The sequence below is a fragment of the Apostichopus japonicus genome, chromosome 2, assembly GCF_037975245.1.
Source record: "Apostichopus japonicus isolate 1M-3 chromosome 2, ASM3797524v1, whole genome shotgun sequence".
NCBI classification, from domain to species: domain Eukaryota; kingdom Metazoa; phylum Echinodermata; class Holothuroidea; order Aspidochirotida; family Stichopodidae; genus Apostichopus; species Apostichopus japonicus.
Window position 1 is genome coordinate 11,964,614 of NC_092562.1, and position 25,596 is coordinate 11,990,209.

General features: G+C 38.2%; 2 protein-coding genes across 10 annotated transcripts in view; both read left to right on the top strand.

Annotated features, from left to right (window-relative positions):
* LOC139978210 (uncharacterized) overlaps positions 1 to 25,596 on the top strand; it is a 264,286-nt gene that overhangs the window by 146,411 nt on the left and 92,279 nt on the right. The window lies entirely within an intron of this gene.
* On the top strand, positions 1,357 to 24,720 carry LOC139978270 (uncharacterized). Its single transcript, XM_071988313.1, has 4 exons — positions 1,357 to 1,671; positions 17,870 to 17,974; positions 18,765 to 18,854; positions 22,862 to 24,720. The coding sequence occupies exons 1-4, from the start codon at positions 1,587 to 1,589 to the stop codon at positions 22,918 to 22,920; spliced, it is 339 nt and encodes a 112-aa protein (XP_071844414.1). The 5' UTR covers positions 1,357 to 1,586; the 3' UTR covers positions 22,921 to 24,720.

Below are 25,596 nucleotides of genomic sequence, written 5' to 3' on the forward strand. Positions count from 1 at the left end.
CTTCACCACCCACTCCATTTTGTAAACTTAATTTTGTATTTTCCCCTGGCCTTAGATGCAATTTGGTGCTCCAAATGAGATTTTTTTTTCTCATTTGGAAATGAAAAAGGGGTTTTCTGACTTGCGAACCGGGGGGGCGGAATGATACTTCCGCCCCTCCACATTTTTCACTGGGGGCTGGCGCCCCCCAGCCCCCCGGTTCCTACGCCCTTGGTCGGAAGTAATTGTATGAATGAACACTTTGTTGAAGTCTCAAAGTTGTCAAGAAATAATGAAATAAATTTGTATTGTATTATTCAACATGTAGTGTATATATTGAATTGTTTACCACATATTTTATATAACCAAGGTATATTGACCATCGTCTACTATTTACTCAAATGTAGGACATTGAACTCGATTTAAAGATGCCATTGAACAATTCAGCCCGAGCAAGTTGATGTCATTCCAGAGTTATGTACGGGCGCCCTCTATTATCCATGTTTCCGCCACGGTAACATTTCAGTCACATTATTGATGCAATGCATTACACTGGCTTGTTATGAGAATTATCAACTTTATTTGGGATGGGGGGGGGGGGGGGCGTAAATAAATGAGTAGCATGGACTTCCTTAAAAATATGTCTTTATAGTTCGTGTGTTGATTCGTACATGAGCAGGAGCAAATGCATGTGGTCCTTTCACCAAGAACATTCCTTGATCCCACTGAAACGTAATGATTCCATTATGCTAGGGTCGTGCGATAGATTAAAAAAGTAGCTTGGATTGTGATAACTGGATTCGAAAGAAGCTGATTAAGTAATTAGGCAGTAAGTGGGCATAGTATAGGGGCTTCGGAAGCTATTTGGGATTGGTACGGCAGATTCAGAGTGTGGCCATTTATCAACATTATCGTGGGGACGTTTGGTAGGTTAAACTATGCTACGCACCACCATGGTTGGCGCCTAGCGTAATGGAGAAAATTTTGAAAAATGCCTCCCAGATTGCAGGAAATGACACTTCTCCCTTGTCTGTTTTTGTACCCGATTAATCTTCTGAAACACATTTTTCGACGTATGTTTCATTTTGGTTCTTACTTTTTGCCATTTTTTTTATTTCTTAGTCCTCCTTTTTTTTTCTTTCTTTTTTTGCGCCGTGAATGTTGGTCCAGCGTTCTCCTGACCTGCCGTACCGGCTCCGACGCCCCTGTAGTAAGTTTGGCATTTCACACTCCCACATTTGGAAGCATCCAGCCGTGCTGTTTGCAGTTTGTGAATAGAGTCACGTGACACAACTTTGACACCACATGAGCCTATATGACAGTAGAATAAACAAATATTGTGGAGGTTGTGAAGCGTGGCTAACAAGGTCATGTCGATCTCACTTCCTTATTCAGTAGAACACGAACTTCCTCAAACCGTGGCTGGCGACTGAGTACAAATAATACCTTTATGCGAAAAAGTAACTATTTTTTCAGACATTTTCTGTTGAAACCAACATCTTACCGTTGCATACGCGAAGTATGCTGTCTGGCCAGTGCAAAACTTCACAAGATTATTCAACTACAACAGTATCGATGCTCGAAGGTTGAGTTGTTCTAGTAAAACTATGTTTGCTAGCTTCGAAGTTACGCCGAGTTTCCTCTTGACGGTACTGTTGGCTTGCAACCAGCTGCAACCAAGCAAAACCCAAGGTACGTTGTTGGGGACTTACAGAGGAGAAACAGTTCACAATTTGTTGATGTGAGCCAGTCGTAAGACACGTACGGGTATCCAGAACATACCGATAGGCATTCTCCTAGGCTATAGCTTAGTTAGGCTATGTAGGCTACAGTAGGCCCGTTGTGTGGTACACTCACAATGTAGCCTAACGTAAATGTTAGAAAAAGCTTAGGGCTCTATAGTTCTTCTATTAAACATTGATCTGTATTATATACTACAGTAAAGGTATCATGTATGGATAGGCTCGTTCAGTGCTTCATCCAATGCAAGGCATCCAAGTTCATAGACTAGGACTAACTCTAAAGCCTTTAAGGTAACTAGTTGGGGTCTAATTACTAATTAAGTACTACTACTAGTGTCGCGCTGATATCACCAATATCGGTTTTGGACGATATCGACCCGATACTGATTCTTTTGAACAGCCAGTATATGAAGAAGAAATTGCATTTTAAGGAGTGCATTAATACGTAAAGTATCAAAATTCTAATAGGCTGTAGTAATATTATTATCGTTTGAAAATCTCACAAACAGTAACCATGCATCTTCTAGGCTCACATTTCCTTGAATCTCATTAGTAAATTAGTAAAACAACATGTGCGTATTTTACAACACCGTATGGTAGTCTTAACCTCTTTTATTGAATGGAAATGATCATATATATACAAATGACACTACTTAACATTGGTGCCCAATATCATGTGCTGCACCACTCAATTACAACCCTGCTTGCAAAGATACACACTCTTACAACAAATACAAATATTGTGGTTTTACTGTTCCCATTTTCGATATTGCAATGGCTGTTGTCTTCTCTACCATAGAATGGCTAAACTTTGTTATGCTGCATACAAAATCACGTCGTGATTGTGCAGTATGACAATGCACGAACAAGACAAATCCCTCACTATGAATTCATTGTGACGATTTTGTCATTGCATAATGCTCATTTGTTTCCGGTATATCCACTTTGTGTTCTCAATGTAGACCTGTCTGGAGTCCGCTAAGTTATTACCCCTCCAGGAGAAAAAAAAAGGATCATGCCCCCCCCCATTCATTCTCAAATGGGGTCATTGGAACCGGTGACATTTACCAGTGGATACAGTGACATTAGAAGCAATGAAACCTAGCATCTTGTAGGTTGTTTGGGTTGTAGCCCAGGCTGTTGAAAGTGGAGTGGGTTGTATACCAGGAAATATTTAGTAAGAGGAAAGGTTCATAAAATTGCTCCCATATGGTACCCATTTCCATGTTGGTCGGTCCCGAGATACTGGTTCATAACGAATTTAACCAAAACCCAACTTGGCCTTTACTATAGAGGCATACTTACACCCTAGGTTATACTATGTCCAGTATATACTGTACTGTAGGCTATGCAGGCCTGCAGTCATATATATGGTAATACTGTTAACAACCTGTGAACTGATTCATACAACAAAGCTGCATATTAATATTTACCACATATATATCCTAAAGTCACTTTCAAATGAACACATGCAATGTTTTTCCACAATGCTTTTCTAGGGATGTTACTGCTGTTGGTGATGTGAGGAGATGTTCAATCAATGCATTTTTGGTTCCTTGCTGGAAGCAAAGAAACCAATCAGTCAAGTTGGCGTGTGGGAGTGGCGGGAGGGATGGCTTGCTTGAAGCTGCATATGTGTGCGTCTGTTAGACTTGCATAACTCAACAACGTAGTGTTGGATATATATGTCATACTTGCTATGTATCTATGTGTTGTAGTAAGGTGTAATTTTGGTGTGATAGTTCACATAGTTCACATCGTGTGATAACTGTGGTTAAAAAAAGGATACTATGTCATAGCACTGTCATACAGTAGGTCACCGTGATCTCAGGTCACCTTGATCCATCAAGCTTTCACACACGGCATTTTAATCAACTGAGATCTGATTTACCCCCGTCAGTGGATCAACATCTCAAGATCAGGGAGCGTTCCCACACAGAAGTTGATTACGAGTGGTTGATCAGACCTGGATCTGATCATCTGCTCGAGATCAAGTGGGAGAGCACCCTCTTTCTCCTCAATTCCGTGAGGAATTTGCTAGAACTACTTTCATGGCAGAACTTGCTTGTCAGTGTAACCTGATACTTTTGTGTTGTTCAGCTGCCAAGGCTTTACCATGTGCATATTGGCCACGAAGCTGTATGCGTAGTTTAGTTAATAGTGCATACGTACATCACTGTACTACAGACTCATAGCAGTCCTTCGATGAATTGCTTTTCCTCTAATAACAGATGTCGGGGTTGAGTCACTACAGCATTGACTGCCCTAGTTTCCACCTCAAATGGATTTTGGGACCATTTTGGTCCCACACATTCTTTACATTGCAATTACTCTTGTTATGAAATGGCAACAAAAAAAAGTATGCAAATAAGTTATGTCAATTACCTTCTTTTACCAATCTGTTAAATTCTAAATGTGACGGTAAAATCAATTGCTATAATTACAGCTCATAAGCCTAGATATAGGATAGGATATGTGATATAATAAGTGTACCTTACTACTTACTATGTACCAGCGTAGGGATTGGTGCGCAGATCTTCTGGCAATTCCTTCCTTGTGAGATGAGTTTCAACACTTTGTACTTTGTACTTTCTTTGTTACAAAGGGACCAGACCAGAAAAGTATCCACTAATTTCTGGTTCCTCTACTTCCATCTCACATACAGTATATTTTATTTCAATACTTTATATTTACTGTTTACTGTATTTGATACTTACTGTATATTTATCCTATACTGTTCAAAATGTAAAAAATGGAATGTAGCAAATAAATTCAATTCAACAAATGTTAACTTCTGTTCCAACTGATATATGCTGTTGAACCACAATCAGCATGTCAAATAGTCATTGAATATATGAATACTGTAGGTGTAGTGTCTATTAACACTGAACAGCAGTAGATATCAGGCTTAGGCTGAACAACTAGGATGTAGTATAATATTATTACAATGGAACAAATAGGCTATCTTAGTATATAGCTTCTGAGTACAGGAAATGCAACAAGACGGTATTTTGGAGGTGATGTTAATCTCTCTCTGCTCAGTAAAAGATCCAAGCATGTATACCTGTTCAGCTTTGTGCTGGATTTTTCTGACTTACTCCTGTTGAACAATTTATAAAAATATAAACACACAATCTGGTTGTTTCTGCCATCTGCACAGCAGTTATTCACTAATATTAAGCGTTAAGTGCAGTGAAATTTGTAGAAAGTTCGGGACGATTTCGGGAAAGTTCTTTGAAACCTCAATAAGACAAAAGTAATGCTATAGAAATTTGTTGCTTGTTCAAAATCATACACAATATTTATTATATACTCACATTCCCCAACCAAATAGCCGGTGTATGTAGGCAATAAGGGCCTCAAACCTTGAGGCCCAATTTTTGGCAAGATTGGCCAAGATTTTATTTCCACACCTCAAATGCATTTTGGGACACATTCTTTTGGCCCAATATTTTTGGGACCATTTGTATGTATGTATATTAGATCCTCCTGCAAGCAGGAACTCGCGAAGAAGCCTATAATTGGCTTATCAAAGCCGCAAGCTGACCGAAGTCAGTCTCTCACATTCATATTTAACGTCCATGATTATGAATTGTTAATTGTCAACAACTCTGTAACTGGACGACATACATTAATCTGGGAGTGACTCGAACCGGGAACCGGGGACCGGGGACCATTTGGGCCCACACTTTTTGGGGTTCAATTTTGGGGGCAAGTACATCTTTGAGCCAACTTGTCAGGGCCAAATATTTTTGGGACCATGTAAATGCAAAATTAAATCAGCCCCAATTTTTTTTGTGAGGGACCAAATTTTTAAAATTGCCATGACTCCACAACCTTAACTTAGATTATATCCAAACTTTTATTGTAGTTGTTGGTTAATAGCTGGTACATAACGGAACATAGCGCTCACGGCACTCCGAGAGGGTCCTTAACTGTGCAGCGCAAGAGCCATTTTGTGTGTGTTTTGACCTGTATCTTCATGTGTATTTAGTCAATCATTTTGGACCATCCACATTTTAAAAGCTTAAACTGTTAGCTTGCTGGTGGTGTATGCCTTAATCCATATATTTTGGTAACCTTACGCCAATTTTTAATTAAAAAAGTGATTTTAGGATATTTTCAATGAGAGTACACTTGAAAACCCTAGTTTTTCCGCACTGTGTGGGCTATTTTTGCACCGTAACTTTTGTATGCGAAGTCCTATAATCCCAGTTCAAACGGTGAATTAAACTATGAATATTCATCACGTTTTCCACCGATTCGTAATTAAATTGAGCAATGAGAACCTTACGCCAAATTGCAAAATTAAAAGAAATCAGGGATATTTCTTCCGTTTCCCTTTGTTCTCAATCGACATGATGTCACGATACTGTACTCAGCACATGTAAGGGAATGTGTATTCAAGAAGTGTTGTCGTTTGATTGTGATATCTTGAGTTATTGTTAGATTCAACTCAAAATGCTTCTCAGTAACTTTCAGAAGACTTTATTTATTCAATTAATTGTAATTTCGGTTGAAAATAATACCTCCTAAGTGACATTTTCTGAATCGTTTTGAACCTGTCTCTGACCACGCGATGAAACAACTAAGTTGGAACGTACCAAACCACAGTTTGTAGGGTATGTAGTTGTTCTAAAGAAAATAGTTCTGTACTGTTTAGCACGCAATAAAGCCTTAAAGTGTAAGGTCTATACTAGCTGCGTATAAGACAGTATTACTGATACTGCAGCCTATAGACTAATTCAGGTACAAGTCGTAATGGGGGTTCGGTCTAGTGTTTCATTGGTATTAACTCCCTAATGTATAATGGAACAGTCCCTGACGCTCTCCGCCGTCGCGTAATTGTCCACAGAGCAGCGAGGGAGAGTAGGTCAGCAGAAAAACCGCAAAGCTGTGCTTGCCGCACAGCCAATTCTTAGTTTTCACTGTGAGCGTTTTGGTCTAAAACTTTCCGTTATGCATATACATTTGGTCATAAATATTATAAATTGGTTGGTGATACAATTTAACAATTTACTATTCCCCCAAATCAAGAAACCATAGTGCCTGTTGGGCTCTTGTTAAGGCTTACTGCATGGTACTGCATTTTATGCCATTAATTGGAATTTCAGAAATGCTTTCAGTATCACCTAGTATGAGATAACAAATATTACGAAGGTTTACATAAATAACTATGCTGCTAAAATAACGTCAGCTCTATTTCATGAACTGGCTATGTGTAAACATACCTAGATATACACCATCTTTAGTCTCAGAAACTACACTAAGCTGTGATGCATGAGACGTACAGTACAGTATCTTTGAATTCAGCATGGTCATGGTCCCTTAATAATTTGTAATTGCAAGTGACACAAGAAATTCCTTAGATTAAAATAAACAGCAAATCCTTCGTTTATATTAACGTTTGCTTTATTCTGGTAAACTAACGGGCCTAATGTATTAAACACAAATTGTATAAGGACTAGTGTACACTTTTACATTAATAGCACTCTTAAATCAATTACAAGGTCAAATATTGAAAACATCAACCAATCTATAAGGTTCTACAAGTGATGGAGAACTAACCACTTACTACAGTTTATATAATGGACTATCACGGGTCAGCAAAGTGTAGCCTCAAGGCTTTCAAAAGCCTCTATACTTCAGCCTGTGCAATATAAGGAAAAACAAAATATATAGTCTACAATTTGGGTTATTATTGTTTAAAGGGTCTACTTGTGCTAGGCTATTTTAACATATATACTGTAACAGGTGACAATACCTTTTGTAGAAATTTTGATCTTTTATTTCCCATTTTTCACATGTGAGTACTACTGTAGACTACTGTACATCAATCCTTAAACGTGAAGTTTAAGGCACCACATACAAAACCAGCTATGGGGAATCCTGTGTCTTCCACGCTTAACATTTCCCTTCCGTCCGACAGCGGCGCTCCCGTCTTCATGCAGTCGAATTAACCCAAGGCAGAGCCCTTATGGCAAGCCGTTTTAACATTTACCTCTCTATTCTACTTAAGTAGAATTAATTGCATTTAAGTAGAATACAATTAAGCTTAAGTGAAATGAATTGCACTTAAGTAGAATACAATTAAGCTTAAGTAAAATGAATTGCACTTAGGTAGAATTGCATTTTACTTAAGTTTAATTGTATTCCACTTAAGTAAAATTACCACTTTCTTTTAAGCTTAAGTTAAATTCAATTTCACTTAAGCTTAATTGTATTCTACTTAAGTAAAATACAATTCTACTTAAGTAAAATTTAATTTAGCTTAAGTAAAAGTGTCATTCTTTTTCACTTAAGCTAAATGCATTTTACTTAAGTAAAATTGTATTTTACTTAAGTAGAATACAATTAAGCTTAAGTGAAATTGAATTTAACTTAAGCTAAATTGTATTCTACTTAAGTAGAATTGTATTTTACTTAAGTAGAATACAATTGCATTTTACTTAAGTAAAATTCAATTCTACTTAAGTAAAATACAATTTAGCTTAAGTGGAATTGAAGGATATGGCAAGCCGTTATAACATTTACCTCGTGCGGAGAAGTGGTTGGTCTGGGGGCAATGTTTACATGCATGGTACCATGCCTTGTGATACTTCTACTACTAGTACCACTGATTGGTGGTATGTCGTGTTGTAGTCGTTCCCTTGCCCTCAAAAGTGCTTTTCCAACTGCATCAGTAACAGTTTGCAACGATTTATTGGCTGGCTGCATTTACCAAATGTCTAACGTTCAGACTCAGTGATAAACAAAGCTTTGCTTCATTTGCTAAGTATGGTGTTATATTCGTATATATACACAGCGAAAGCTGGATAAGTATCGCAGAATGGGGGAATGGCCGCAAAGGGTTACGTAACTAGTACGTCTTGAACGTAACTCTATAGGTCTCACATCACAATTAATTGTTCCATTGACTTACACACTAAACTCATCACTTTCAAGACCTGCCAAAGCATAGATAGAAGTTTTCATCTGGTATATCCTACCCATCACATGATAGCTGTGTTCTAGTGGCCTATCATGGCACTTGCAAACTTCCATATCATGACCGTTTAGATTATGAGCTAGAAGAGGAGCAAGTTTATCACACTGAACCCTTCCATATGCTCGTTCGAAGTAATATCAACATTTAATCAAAGATTTTTAAAATGGTTTATATCACCTTCGATCCTCCCTATTTTCACACCATCTGTACTTAAAATTATGCTCTTTCATATAAAGGCAGAAAAAACGATGACAGTAAATGATAACATGCTTAAGGAAGCTTTACGTTAGGTACTTTTACCTCTTTTCTGACAATGGTAAACCTATTGAGCGGATGAACACGTGGTGAGGTACCTAAAATAGTATACAGAGTCGGACTTTGCGGCAAGTACAGTGCCGCAATGAGTAGCATATACTGATTGACCAATCACATTTTACTTAAGCTAAATTGCATTATACTTAAGTGAAATAGATTGACCAATCACATTTCACTTAAGCGTAATTCTATTTCACTTAAGTAAAATGCAATTTAGATTGAAAAGCCATTTTGCTTAAGTAGAATAGCATTTTACTTAAGTAGAATTGAATTTTACTTAAGCAGAATTGCATTTTACTTAAGTAGAATTGAATTTTACTTAAGCAGAATTGTATTTTACTTAAGTAGAATTGTATTTTACTTAAGTAAAATACGATGTAGACAAAAACCGTTTGAACTTAAGCTAATATGAATTCCACTTAAGTGGAATACAATTAAGCTTAAGTAAAATGCAATTCTACTTAAGTGCAATTCATTTCACTTAAGCTTAATTGTATTCTACTTAAGTGGAATTAATTCTACTTAAATAGAATAGAGAGGTAAATGTTAAAACGGCTTGCCATAAGCCCTTCACAACTGCCGGCTGCGTCCGGCCGCGCAAACAATAGTACTTAGTCTCCATTCAAGGAAGTAATGATAGCATTCAGCTTCGAGCGGATGATCAAATTCTAACAACGGAATCTTTACAGTTAAGTTTCAAGTAACCTCAGAAGTAGTTGATCGACATTTACCCTTAGAAAAATAATGATTTTATTTCTTCAACCGATGGAGCAACTTCTTGTTTAATACACATGTTCAACCCTTTTTTTTTTATTAGTAATATTTCTTACCATTTGTGTTACCATTTGTATCAATGTTTGCGGAGTTTCCAGGGTTTGTGCAGGGTTTCCTCAATCAAAAATCATGGTCAATGGGTTTTTCCCTTAGAGTCCAAATAAATTTTCCTTCAAATCATATCGTTTTGGACATGCACTGATGCAGTACATGCAGCGCAAATATACACACAAGTAATACACACTTACACAACACAGTGACCATAACATTATCCTATCGCAGCTTCGTCATTCGACCATTCGATGCGCGAAGAAAGGAGTTTCTACAAGCGAATACTATTTTGAAAGTCACCTGCTTTTATTTTTCTAACAAGATGATGTTATATCCACACCGATAAAGCATTTTAATTACTTCAATACAGAAATACGGTTCATTTTAATGATGTTAGCCTAGCCTAAAAATGTACACATCTGAAGACTTGAGGTAGGACTAGGTGTACAGTATGATTATGAATATGATTCTCGGAACGTACCTTAACCACGACACGATATGGGCCTAGCCTAGCTCCAGCCCTAATGATTAAAACTTGACTATGGATGGGCTGGTGGTAAATCTTAGATCTAACATTTTTAAACAAACCTAAAAGACGAACAGCTTTTCAACAGGCGTAGACCTAAATGATTATTCCAACTTAGTTTTGAGTGTAACCTAATAATTCATTACGACGTCATTATAGTCCTGAAAGGTACTTTTTAACATTGTCAGCAGAAATGAGTGCAGCCCTAGGCATTGGCTAGGTCGACTCAAGTTTTAGTTTTACTCTTAGTTCAGTGATATACTTAAGCAGCTATTTTGAAATAGGTTTAGCCCAAATTGAGTGCGCCTACTGTAGCCCGTTGTAGGCAAAACAGCAGACAGTACACTGCTGGTAAATATATTATTATACTTAATTATTAATACAGTGATTTTCATTGAGCAACAATATGAACGATTACAAGACATTTTCAGACAACACTTCTGGCAATGAAAACAATGTAATAGATAACAAGTAACAATTTCTTGGCCCCGATATTCAAATATGGTCACCTTTGGTCAAAAATTCTAAAACTATTTTTATTACATTCCTGAAATTTCTGAAGGAAATTTACCTCAGTGGGACACTCAGTCATCTTGTGTGTTCATTTAGAATGTTTTAGAACAATTTGGAAAGAAAGGACCTGGAATGTAATTGTTAAACCTTTAGCAACTATAACATGCTATAATCTGGGGCCAATATACAGACTAACTTTAAATACTAACATATGTATACAGAATGGTATGAGAAGTAACTTACTCAGGGTGGGATTGGTTTCAAAATGTCCGGTTCAGCTAGCAAAATGGTTTCTTTAAGACTTGACAGCACAAGACCCTGTTACTGACTGCCTCCTCCTTTGATGTGCTGCGTATCCATTTTCTTTAATAATTGTTGTCAATGTTTTTGTGAGGTTTGGGTGATATTCCTCTAAAGGCGGACGGCCCCTTGGTCGACAAATTTTCTCAGATTGTGGTGTCTTTCTTTTATGGTTTTGGGGACTCAGTTCAAGCCAAGCCATGCCAGTCGGTATGTTTTCCATGCTTGTTTACTTGCTAAATGTTGTTACAAATAATATCGAACACCAGGAACACTACTTGCATAGAGGCGTAAAGCCGCTTTGAAAGTTCATTCATGCAATCAATGAACAGCAGGCCATTTGGACCAATCATTAGCACATGCACTTTGCTTTCAAAGTAGGCAATTATGTTGGGACATGCTTTTGTTTCTTTCCCATATACTTGTCAGCAATTTTATGAATTTTGTGTCACAACTTGAAAAAAGGGTCTTTCATTTAAGATTTTACTAGACATCTACAATGAAACATAAACAGCGAGGAAGGGAGTTAAACGGTGAATCACATATAATAAACAGTCCGTAGTCTTGATAGGCCTATTTATGGTGTGAAAAAGTTGGCAAGAATGGTACTGTCGTTCTGGCAAGGTAGGTATATTCACTAAATAATGGTACGACAAGCAGCACAGGCTGAGCAACAGTTGATTCGAACAGATGTGAAGCAATTAATTTGACTCATTTTTCCATACTTCAAATTTGGATTAGAAATTAACACCTGGTGTAAATATTGTTTGAGAAATCAGAGAATGGGGTTACGTCTAGGCTTATCTCGGCAAATAACGTACTGTAGCACTAGTACGAGTGTTAAACGTAGGTCTTGGCAACAGGAAGTAGTTAGGCTCTCTATTACTGTACATATGCACGCCAGTAGATACCTGCATAGGCTAGGCCTAACAAATAACGGTATACAAATAATTTAAAGTTGATTGGGACTGAGTTTGTTTGTAGACAGGTTTGACAAAGCTAGGCAGGGGAAATGGATTTAGGGATAAATAGATTGATGGCAACTGGATGGTGTTGATTCCGTAAGGCTAAAGTGTTTTCCCTAGTCTTACTCTAGTCACTCTTGGCCTAGGTTGTTGTACTAATTTGGCCTTGTTGCATTTAGTCTTGTTATTAGAAGGATTTCGGCAAAGGGTGTTTTCCTTTATCATTGCTTTCCAATTGACAAAACAGGGATAGATTGCAATTTGGAGGCAATATGCTTATCAAAACAACATTGCATGTAGGATTTATAGAAGTTTGACTGTAATACTAATAACTGTTGATTATGAATTACTGTTGCTCTAGCAGGTTTCATTAACTTAAGTTTAAAAAATGTAGGCCACTCTACTGTACAACAATTACATGTGTCATATGTTCAAAGTTCAATGGTCATTTATTGCTCAATCTTCCTCATGTCAAAATATATATTGTAGTAGTTATCAATTAAAATGTATTGACATTTAATAATGGATTGCGTGTATACTAATGTCGCAGAACAAAAATTGCTTCGAAATATCAGAAGAAAATATCTCTCATGGTAGTAAAGCTGCATGTCATTGACATGATAGTTAAAAATACCATTTACAATTCTGAGGCTCTCTAGAATAAAACCGAAATGAAGAAGAAACCCAACCATTGAAACTTTGTCTAAACCTTACTTTTTGCAGCCTTTCTGCATTTACCATTGACAGCATCAGGCAATTTCTTCTGCTCTTCAGCCCTTGAAAAACAGTTTGGGTATTCACGGTTGGCCTGATATAGAATGGCCTTAAATGGAAGAAAATTTCTAAGTTGGTATTTCTTAACCCATGTTTGGCCATTAAATACCAGTCCTCCGAAGAAATTACTAGTGGCCATCGTCTCTTTACTTAGTACCTCATTAATTTCAATACTAAGCCTCTCCAAGAATTTGACTTTTCCCAGATGTTGTGGTACCTCAGCAAGTCTACTTTTACTGTACACCCTTGATCCACGTCACCTAAAACCGCACTAGTATCATCTACAATGCAAGAAGGCTCAGGAAACTTGAACTGTGTGGTTTGGGTGCTTTCTAGATGTGACAGCCTATCCTATAAATTGTTCAGTGAACACTTTGTATTCTTGAGTTCATTTTCAAAAGACAAAATGTAGGCAACATGCTGTGGAATACCATGAAGCCCTAACAGCTACTCATCAATTACAGGAGTTGTCTCAAGATTCATGAGACTCTGCTCTGATTCCATAGTGGGAATGTCATGGAATAGTTCAGAAGAGTACCATGATGACAGAATGGGTGGGGATGACCCCGGTTCATAGTTCGTCATTGGTGTCGCGAATGGTGGTAGAATAGCTGGTATGAATGGCGTTGGACAAGTTGGTGGTGGTGGTGCTGCTTCTGAAGATGGTGGTTGACTAGTCGGTATTGGTGAGACTGGTTTTGTAGACTGCATTGGAGTAGTGACTATTGGTGAGGCTGCTGTGTGAGTTGTAGGTGTTGATGCAAGCTTGTTGGTTGATTTTCCTGCTGTAGATGGCAGTGGATTCTTCGCTACTGGTGATGCCACATGTGTCGATGGTGGTTGACTAGTCGGTATTGGTGAGGCTGGTTGTGTAGACTGCATTGGAGTAGCACTTGACTATTGGTGAGGCTGCTGTGTAAGTTGTAGGTGTTGATGCAAGCCTGTTGGTTGATTTTCCTGCTGTAGATGGCAGTGGATTCTTCGCTACTGGTGATGCCACATGTGTCGATGGTGGTTGACTAGTCGGTATTGGTGAGGCTGGTTGTGTAGACTGCATTGGAGTAGTGACTATTGGTGAGGCTGCTGTGTAAGTTGTAGGTGTTGATGCAAGCCTGTTGGTTGATTTTCCTGCTGTAGATGGCAGTGGATTCTTCGCTACTGGTGATGCCACATGTGTTGGTGGTGGTTGACTAGTAGGTATTGGTGAGGCTGGTTGTGTAGACTGCATTGGAGTCGTGACTATTGGTGAGGCTGCTGTGTGAGTTGTAGGTGTTGATGCAAGCTTGTTGGTTGATTTTTCTGCTGTAGATGGCAGTGGATTCTTAGCTACTGGTGATGCCACATGTGTCGATGGTGGTTGACTAGTCGGTATTGGTGAGGCTGGTTGTGTAGACTGCATTGGAGTAGCACTTGACTATTGGTGAGGCTGCTGTGTGAGTTGTAGGTGTCGATGCAAGCCTGTTGGTTGATTTTCCTGCCTGCTGTAGATGGCAGTGGATTCTTTGCTACAGGTGATGCCACATGTGTCGATGGTGGTTGACTAGTCGGTATTGGTGAGGCTGGTTGTGTAGACTGCATTGGAGTAGCACTTGACTATTGGTGAGGCTGCTGTGTGAGTTGTAGGTGTTGATGCAAGCTTGTTGGTTGATTTTCCTGCTGTAGATGGCAGTGGATTCTTCACTACTGGTGATGCCACATGTGTTGGTGGTGGTTGACTAGTAGGTATTGGTGAGGCTGGTTGTGTAGACTGTATTGGAGTCGTGACTATTGGTGAGGCTGCTGTGTGAGTTGTAGGTGTTGATGCAAGCTTGTTGGTTGATTTTCCTGCTGTAGATGGCAGTGGATTCTTTGCTACTGGTGATGCCACATGTGTCGATGGTAGTTGACTAGTTGGTATTGGTGAGGCTGGTTGTGTAGACTGCATTGGAGTCGTGACTATTGGTGAGGCTGCTGTGTGAGTTGTAGGTGTTGATGCAAGCTTGTTGGTTGATTTTCCTGCTGTAGATGGCAGTGGATTCTTTGCTACTGGTGATGCCACATGTGTCGATGGTAGTTGACTAGTTGGTATTGGTGAGGCTGGTTGTGTAGACTGCATTGGAGTAGTGACTATTGGTGAGGCTGCTGTGTGAGTTGTAGGTGTTGATGCAAGCTTGTAGGTTGGTTTTTCTGCTGACATTGGTGTTGATGTGATAGGGTGTGACAGTGGAACATCATCCTCTTCCTCCAAAATGTGACCTGCATTGTAAGGAAGAAAAATATAAAGACAATTGAGAACTCCACAATAAGCTGACATGACATACATTAAAGCTTCATCAAATTTTTTTTAAGGTTTTCTTTTTCTTAATAATTATTTTCCCTCTCCTGTTATTCCATATAGAATACAATCATAATAGAAACAATCAGGGGCAGGATTTGGAGTTTGAAAGTAGGGGGGGATAAACATTGTGAGAGGTGTAAAGGGAAATGGAGAAATCTTTGGATTCTTAAAGCTTCTATATGGTGCAATATTGCTGTGGCATTAATCATATTGATTCCGACCGAATCTGATAAAGCATATACCCCCCACCATTGCATCACTGAATTGTGCCGTAATCAGAGAACATACACGTATGCCGTAAAATATACACAAAAACGCAAGCTCTTTTGAGACATGCTATTATTTTCGCAACGCCTGGGTTATACAATTCGTTTCACAAAGAACAGAGCCTAGCCTATAAAATTCGGCCAAAAATCTTAAGGAGACGTCCAAGCTGAATATTAAAGGCTAACTACTGATGAAACTAATAAAAATTGATAGCAGAAACATGTCTAGTTTGTGTTTAGAACAAAGTCTAGTCTTCTTTACTTTAAAAAGTACCTTCCATTCACCTAAATATTAAGCTTGCTATGCTATCTATAAATCATGTTACTGTACTTTTCAAATGGGCTGGTGGGTCGTTTAGGTGTTATTTTTAACAGCAGAAAAGCTTAAGCACACTTCTATGTTAAATTTGGGCGATACAACAACTAAAAGTTCCTGAACTTGGAAATCTGAATGAACAATGGAAATTGCGTAATAAAAACATGCTGTTATTTTTAATGAAACGTTTGAAAATGTTATTGTTACTCCAAAATGTTGAGCTGTTTGGTACAAAGAAATTAAAAATGGTATACTGTAGCCTATATGCCAAATGAGTTGAAATGGAAAACATAGGAAATAAATAGTGTTAGAAATTTATGAATAGAAACTCACCATGAATATCAACAATTTGAACTTTGTAAAGTTTCCCTCGCCACATTGCCCTTGCTTCATAATTCGGGCTTTAAGTTCTCCTCTTATTCTACTTTGGACAATCCTTTCCACGACTCCAGCGTATCTTTTTGGACAAAGCCATTGAACGGTTACGAGGTTGGACATGTTCGTAGTTATTATAGTTATAATGGAGATAAATACGCGACAAAGTTCTGGAATCAAGTGACGAACGAACGGCAACGAGGCTGTTTCAAAAGCCAAAAAACTTTTTGTTGTGATACCGATCTATTATATTTCTTCATCCTTTTGAAGAAGCATAGGTATCCCTTTCTATAAACAGTCACCTCAGATTATTCAAAAGAGATTAAAAAAAGACTTTGATCTGCCCCACACTTAAACCTGTTCAATTAATACTACCTCAGTTAAAAGAACGATCGTTTGAAGTTCTGGTGGTGTAGGGAATGTTGAGAAATTAATTGGGGGTTAACGCTTACTTCTATACAACTAGACTATTAGGAATACATTTGTCCATGTCAATTGACATTTGGTAAGGCAGACGGGTGTCTCTATATTGCCCCTTGTTTGGTAATACTTTGGCCTGCCCTTTGGAGCATTTTACGTGAGCATTAAAACAACGAAGAAATAAAATGACGGAACAAAGTTTGTATTAACAAAACAAATCTTTGATCGAAAATGAGTTAACAAGCATAACAAATGTCATGGCGAACAACAAATGCAAACCAGTTAGTTAAACAATAAAAGGGAAAGAAACGTTCTTGTTTTCAAAAATGATCGACCAGAATCTGGTGGGCAAATTTGGCTGTGGATGTTGTTAGCACTTTCGGGATTACGGTACGGTAGTATTTGTTTTACTGCATTAAGGCTATATTCAAAACATGTAAAAGGCTGTATCAAAACAAGTACCATATGTAGGCTATTCAGTAATAAAAACATCACGTCAGTAATTTGTTGAAAGTTCCAATGACCGTACAAACATCGTTATCAATACCGGTAAATGCGGGAAAGAGTTGTATCAGCGTTGCGAAATTTGGCTGGAAAATTGTAGCACTTTTGGGATTTCAGAAGTGAATGTTTGTTTAAATACTGCACTGATAATAACATTAATACATATTTGTAAAAGGCTGAAACAATCTCATCGAATATCACATGTATGCAGAAGTGGAAACCTAACATTAATATTTTGTTTGTAGTTACACTGCACGTAAAAACATCGCTTTCGATATACGTAAGTGAGAAGCCTACTTTTTCACTTGTCATTCAAAATCAACGTCCTGGTCAAGTAGGCCCTCCGCTGTCGGATAATCCTTTGTTCCTCCATTTAAAATGGATTACAAGGTAACATGAAAGGATCACCGTCCGGCCGCGGCAGTAAAGCACTTGACCATTGTTCACCCAGTGCTTTCCGACCAATAATAGCGCTATTCATGGCAGTTTACCGCATAACTGATTTTGTATATGGTGCCTACAGTAACTACAGCTCAGCAGATCAATTTAGTGTTACCAATTAATCCCTGGACACCTAAAACACTATGTGTATTTATTGATATTGTATCAAGCACACCCTAGTTTCAGAGAAATTGTCACAGAGTTGGTCAATCTGTTTCTAATTTCATTAAAAGGTAACATAATCTATCATAAAGGTGTCTTGACTTGTGATTTTTATTGAATAAGCATTTCTCTTCTTGCCAGTGAACTGCAATGACTATCCTTGCTTCAATGGAGGTACTTGTTTACGTGGGCCTCCAGACATGTGCAGTTGTCCAGCAGGATACTTTCAGCCATTTTGTACAACAAGTATGTACTGACATTCTAAAATTTTATCATATCTTACATCATCTTTATCTTGCTTTATGTTCTCATCTGATGTTATTATAAAATATATGGTATTTTCAGTTGAAAATTAACATGTTTAATTAATCCTCATTATTCCTCAAACATTTATTTAAAATAACATTCGACATTAGGCCGAAGATAATCAAGAATGTAGGCTGTTCACAGTTGACTACCCTTTGGTAGCGTGTCCTACTACAGTATATGCTTTTGTCTTACACAGCATTATGTTAGGAAAATTTAATAAAGCCTGGGTCTTTGCCAACTCAAGCTATTTTGAAACTGGTTGTGTTGTTAGGCCAAGTACTAGAAGCTGGATAGGTAACACAAGAAGTATGTACAGACAAAAGTTTATGCTTCTGTAAAATCTTTTACATCATCTTTGTCATGCTTTATGTTTTCTCCAGATGCTGTTTTAAAAGTAATGGTGTATTTTCAGTTGAAACCGAACCTATTTTCATATTCTGAAAATATGTTATGTAAACAAAAACTTGTAAAATAATTTTTTTCTTTAATATTTTGTGAAGGAAATGTTAAGGTTTGTTTTTTCAAACCAGGTTAATTAATACAACGTACATTATTTGATCACCTCTTCTCAGTTATTTGTAACCTCTCATGTCTGCATCAACATACACAGTCTAAGTTTGCTCCAATCATCCAAACATTTCACTCACAAGTTTTGTAACAGTTTACTTTGTTTACCTTGGTTGTGTTTCTCATGATATGTTATCATTTCTTTTTCACTATTTACTAGGTTGTCTAAATGCACCTTGTGTGAATAGTACCTGTGTTGGTGACGTCTGCAACTGTGATACAAACCTTGCCGGTCCAACATGTGAGAGTGGTAAGTATTCTTAGTATATCATATCATTCTAATTCTGTTTCCTTTTGTGAGATGTTGTGTCCACGTACAGTATTTGGTAGCATTGCATGGATATTAGTCAGTATGGTACAGATCTAATTCAAAGTTAAAAGTCCACTTGGTGGACTTTTCTCTTTCAACATTTTCAACTTATTTAGTGTGTTACGAGGGCCCATTGTAGCGTAACGCTAGTCACTGTTAGTGAGAAACCTAATGAATATAGGAAGTATTTGAAATGGCCTACATGACGAATCAATATTTGAGAAATTAGGTCAGGTTACCGTGTCAGAATGTTATTTATGAGCAATACATGATTGTTCTGGTATAGTCCTTATGATGGCACGGTGGTCTCGTTTCCGGTCGGTTTACGTGAAATCTCATTGTACGCTGTGCTTGCATCTTCATGGTTTGTCTGGAATGTTCGCGAGATATGCAAAGGACTTCCGGAAACAGAGAAACTGGGTAGAATTGTTACTCAGGTGTATCGAAAAAGATCCCGATGATTCTTGGCATGGCGAATCGTACAAAAACCGGCTTAAGATCGAAGAGTTTCTCAGTGCTCAACTGCCAGTAGTTTCTGAGGGATTGAGATGTCGATACCAAGATTGATTCTACACTTCCATTCAGAAGTTCGAAGAGGACTTTGCTGTGAAACTACAGTTTTCCAGTTATTATTTCGGAGAAGGTGAAGAATTTCTGTCTCCGTTAAGGAAGTTCGTTACGCCAGGAGTTGGTGGCTGTAAAGCTGATTTTGGACTGACTCTGGTAATATTTAGTCGGCGAGAAGTTCGACTTGTGCTTCACTCGATTGTGGCTGGAAGTCCGTCTTCTATTTTGGAGCATCGCCAGAAAGAAGGTGACTGCTGTTTCTGGGATCGCGAGAAACTTCGTCGAGGACCAGTGAATTTCGCATTACAACGGACCGAGAATCGTCCTCATCAAGGTCGTGGCCGCTGAGGGATATCACTGGTGGAAGAAACCAGTGTGTTTTAAAGTGTATCCTATCTTGTTAAGTTTGTGAGAAATTTTCTATATATATTTTGTAATTACCACTTGTTGTTGTTGGTGTTAACTCCATTGTTCAATAAAGTTTACCTTCTCATTCAAATTCTCTAGACTCGTCAATTTGTCAGTGTTCCTTCCAGAAACGAACTCAGGCTTGTGTCCCGTTAAAAATTAATTATCCAGACCTCTCGCATTCCAACATAACAAGTTATAAACACAGAATGGGGCTTTTTCATATCATGAATGGTAGTTGATACCGACAAACCTCGAAATTATTGCTCAATTTCAAGTCTATCAAGTCATCATGTGTAGCATGCATAAACGTCATACTAACTACTGTATATAGATGCTCCTCAGTGAGCTCTTGACTGTTTATAGTATTAGTAGAGGTCAAATGTCACTTCAGGTCACCATCAGCCAAAATATGAAAAGCATGTAAACAAGCTCACTCAACAATTATTAAAAGGTTCCATGAATCAAATAGATGACTTGTTGGTACCCCTCAATGTTTACTACAGTATCTTTATTGTAGTTTATGGTGGATGTAAAAGGTCATATGAGTCCACCATTGGTCAAAACCATGTAAACCCGGTAACTCAATATGTCTAGCTTCGATCAGTCTCATAGTTGGTGTGTAGGTGCCTCTCTGTGGATTCTTGGTTCTGTTTTTGGAATAACGGTCATGTCAGTTTGAGGTCAACGGGTGGTCATAACATGAAAACATTGTAAACTCAATATAAGTCCATCTTCCAATAGTCTCATGACTGGTAAGTTTGTTTTTGTTGAAGGTCAAAGGTCACTTGAAAACCGGACAAACCTTGTAAACCTTCAAATTCCTTAATTTCAACTTTATAGGTAAGTCTTTTACTTATGTATTTAGGGCTGTATCATTCCGGTTAATTCACTAACCGGTTAACCGTTTCTATTAACCGAACATGTAATGTTTAAACGTAACCCGTGTTGTTACCTCAAAATAAAAGCCGAAAATCAGAGTTATATAGCTCATATTATAATTCCAAAAGAGCGCCACCACTTTTAATGCAGAAGTATATTCTCAAAATGGCCCTGCGAGTATCGTTTTTTCGTATCGTGCATGTCAAGAATTTGGTTGTATTTGCTTAGTTTTGACGATCGTCACATTAAAAAAGACGAATCGCATGTTTTCATGAAGTTTTTAACAGATTTTTGTTTCTCATTTCAGTTCCTCGGTAATTGTGACAGAGGTTTTTGAAGCAAATATTTCTTTTGTTAATTGCGTAGCCCCTACTGTAATAGCGTGGGCATTGTATGGCCGTTCTAGGCCTAATATTACTAGGCCTACTTAATATTGGCATTGTGTATTGTTCGCAATCAAATGGAGTGTTAGACTACAAGGCATTCACCAGCTAGGCCAAGGTTAGGAAAGTCGGTTGTTAAGAAGAGATTACTACAGGAGTGTAGAGCTAGGCCTACGCAATTACAAGTACAACAATGGGTCACAAATAGTGCCTTCATTTTGTCTCGTACCAATACTTTCTCTTCCTTTGAAAAGAACTTCAGGCCTTTGTACCGAGGGTCCAGGAACGAGGCCAGCTGAGCTCTGCTGACTTCCCCACTTGGTGTGAACCTGTTGAATATAAAATATGATGAAATGTTTACGTTGTACAAAGAAAAGCTAAAGTTGTAAACATTGTGGCAGGTTAGTGATACGCTGGCAGATGAACACCATGGGGATCCAAGAAACTGCGTTGGCGATAAGTGATCTGCTGAAAATAAACATTTTTTTGTTGTGTTAAAAGTGAAGAAAGAATATGTAAACCCCAAATTTGGTAAAATGACACAAAAAAATATCCACAATTTTTTTGGGTAAGTCAAGAGAACCACCATTGAGTGTAAGAAGAACTCGGTTTACAGAATGTAAAAAAAATAGTTGAAATAATTGAATTTGTAATTCAATTATATTTAACATAAAATATGGTCAAGTTTTCTGATATTTTTTTTGGTAGAATGTCATTAATAACTTCTGGGAGGGGGATGGGGGTCATGCAATCAATTTTCAAAATGCTACAAAAATAATTATTATAGAAAATCCAGTTTAGTTTAACCAAAGTTGCAAAATAATTCAAATTTATAAAACCTTTAAAATCCTATAGATGCAATTTTTTTTCTATCAGTCAAGAAAAAGTACCACTTATGAGTGTTGGAACTCTGTTAGGAGATGTTTGTTAGACTTAGCATGTTATAAAGTATTTGGGGAGGGGAAAAAATCAATGCCAAAAATAGTACCTGAAGTGGTTCCAGGCAAACCAACAGCTCCTCCGCAATTCTCCAGTCTTCATCCCGAATTTGTAAGGTCCTCGCATCAGTTAAAGAAGTGAAGTGACGGTCACTTTTAGCACAGCACAAACTGCCCAACGCTGTTCTATAAGTCTTTGTAGCATCTCGAAAACAGAGTTCCAACGTGTGCAAACCTAACTGCACTTGCTTTACTTCCAAAGCCTTTGTAGCAATAACACTCTATCGAAAATGTGCAACAAGTTTCTTCCCACAAGCAATCAAACGTCCGATTTGAGGATGAGCTTTAATCTGTTGTTAACACATAACTGTAGGGTGTGTTCAGCACACATAACTGTAGGGTGTGTTCAGCACACGCAACGTTGTCCACTCCAAGGGATTCCCCTAAATGCTTACCATTACTGGCGCTGTCGTGGACGATCGCATTAAGTTTATTTTCCAAGCCCCATTCCTTGACGACCCTGCACATCTGTGTAGTGAGGGCGCCTGCAGTGTGGTGTACCACTGTGTCCTGGCCACCCTCTTGGTTCACTACCGGTGTAGTGTCTAGGATATAGCTCCGATTTATCCAGTCCCCATCTAAACCATGTGCTGTGACGGTCATGTATCCCTCTGATGATCTAGAGGTCCAACAGTCTGTTGTGATGGACACGAAGGCAATCTTTTCCAAATCGGTCTGCAAAGTCGCCCTCTTTTCCTCATACTTTCAGTAACGCTCACACGGTCTTCCTTGATGGTACCACATTGCTTGGCTCGATGGCCTTCATGAGGGCACGAAATCCATTTGATGAAGCTGACTGGTAGCGCATCCTTGGCTATCATTTCGACGAGTAGCTTGTTGAGCTTCTCAGCTTTCTTCGGGTTGCAGACTGTTCGGTTGATAAAGCGTCCATAGTTGCTGACGGTGCCTTCGATGCAACCTGATGCCCGAGTTTCAGATGGTTGGTCATTGACCCAGTCGAACCTCCTAGGTACTTTCAATAAGGTGCCGCAGATCTTGCACTTCACCGACGACTGCCCGACTTCTCGAAAGAGTTCCATACTTTGGAAGGCATGTTGAGATATTCTTGAATGTAGTTGAGCTTGAGAGTATTGACTTGCAATGAGAACCCTCAAAATTCGTGCCTGCTTTTATCCTTTCTACAACCTTTCATCTCCCTCTGACAACATTAGAAATCTTTGAAAAGGTTACCGCTTTCTAAGGGTGTTTCAGACTTCTTAATTAATTGATAATAGGGAACCTCGTATACGTTTCGAATGTTCGAAAACACCGATTTCGAAGAGTATTTCAGACTTGGTAGTCAATTACTTATCAGACTTTGTAAACATTTAAAATATTGTTTATCTAATTACAGAGGTTTCGAGATTATAGTGAAAATGAACGCAAAATTTAAAAGGATTAGATGTAAGCTCGCCACATTGTCGAACGGGGTAAAAATAGGCCCTACATGGGTCACTTACCGCTTGGTAATCCCTTCAATCGTACCGCCTATCTTAAAAATCTTTTGTATGAATGCGTGATAAAGTTTGCCATTGTTACGTGATTGTTACGTGAAGCAACTGTTGCGGTCTATTTCGGGAACAAAGTGATGTGCAGACGCGCTATGGCGACTGTAATTGTCATTACAAAAACGGTTAAACTTATACGATGTACGTTGGACGTTTATCCGCGCCATTCGGTCGGTTAACTGTTTAACCGCTACAGCCCTACAGAAGATGATACATTATATGTAGATATGCCTCTTAATGAGTTTTTGTAGCTCAGTTGAAGTGGAAAGGTCAAAGGTTACCTAACTTGCAAGGTTGGACTGAGATGGTTGTTATGGGTTCTCTAGAGAAAGTAGAGTTGAACATTGAAAAGTTTTCAAATATTTGCAATGAATATAAAGATAAAGTCATGAATTAGTCATCTATACTAAGAGTTGGTTGGTGGCTGAAATAACTGGTATAGCTCTGGTTGGTGAAGAACATAACATTTTGATGGCATCTCAGTGCATCATGAAGACTTGTAATGCTGCATATAGGAAAACCTTTGCATAGGATGTATATTTTGCTTATCAGTTTTCTACTTGGCTGGTGTCCACAAGTGAATGTTACAAGTACTGTACCTCTGTTACTGTCAAGAGAGCTGAAACTCTGTGAGGTTTTTGGTGGTTACTCCAAAACTGCGGTTACATTTGAATAAGTTACCTACCATTAAAATAAGGCAAGAATTAAATCACACATTCTTCTGGGGTTTTTTTTTTCAAAGTAATCAAGACAAAGAACTCACAGCAAAAACAAATGAGGCTTACAAAATTTACTAGAGATAATGGATTGTTCCATTTGTGTCATTTTTTGTTGTTGAATGTCCCATGGTTGTTTATATTCACCATATAGCTTTACAATCTAATTTAAAGCTGTGAGTATTTTCTTAATTGAACATCTCAAATAATAGCTATTACAACAAGTTTCAACTTATATATTTTACAGAGAATGTATTCAAAATAGTCCTCAGTGATCCAAGCAGTCATTTTAGATCTCAGTTCAATTGTGAGATATATATATTGAAATTCATCATATTTAACACCTTTAGCCATTGCTGCATATCTGAGTCCTTTGGAGATAACAGTAACTGAAGGACATGTTGGACAAAAAGAAGTTATCGTTCAAGTCTGTCGACAACCATCTTCAGAAGAAGTAACCCTTGCAGGTTTGGACTTATTTTTCAGCTTTGTGAATGCATTGTGATTTGATTTTGCAAAAACAAAGAAAAGTACATAACGAGGTTTCACTAGACTTCCCATTGATGCAAACATATTGACAATGAAGAAACTACAAAAGTAACTCATAGCATCTCAAGGCAAGGGTGACTGAAACCTACAGGCAGGAGATAATAGCCTCACTATTACAAGTTGTTGAATTGAAATATGCCAATTGGATTGCCCTGTTGGTAATATTAAAAGTCAGTCTATTATAATGTTGGTATGGCTCAATTTTTTTTTTTTTTGCAGTTAGCTGCTGAGTCTTGTCAATTGTGGTCTTTCAAATATTTTTTCTATCAAACTGTTTGTTGTGGGCTCTTTAATTACTGTGTACTGTATTTGATCACTTGCAACTTGACAGGTATGAGAGGGGATAAGTTTTGAGGGAGTGGGGGGGGTGGGGTCGGGGCTTGTTTTCATCTCTTTTTAATTATTTACTGCACCTAGACCTAGACCTACTTGAAAATATCTCTTCTACTTGAGAGAAATAGTATGTCAGTATAATCAGGCGCGTATCCAGGATTTTCAAACCCGGGGGGCGCGAATTACTATCTAAGCGGAGCGCCACCATCAGTCGGTGCGCAGCGTACAAGAAAACTTCTGGTTTTGATACCCCCCCCCCCAGATCACCGGAAACGGCACTTCTCGGGCTTGAAATGACCAACCAGATGTACACTTTTGGCCTGAGAACCAAGTATTTC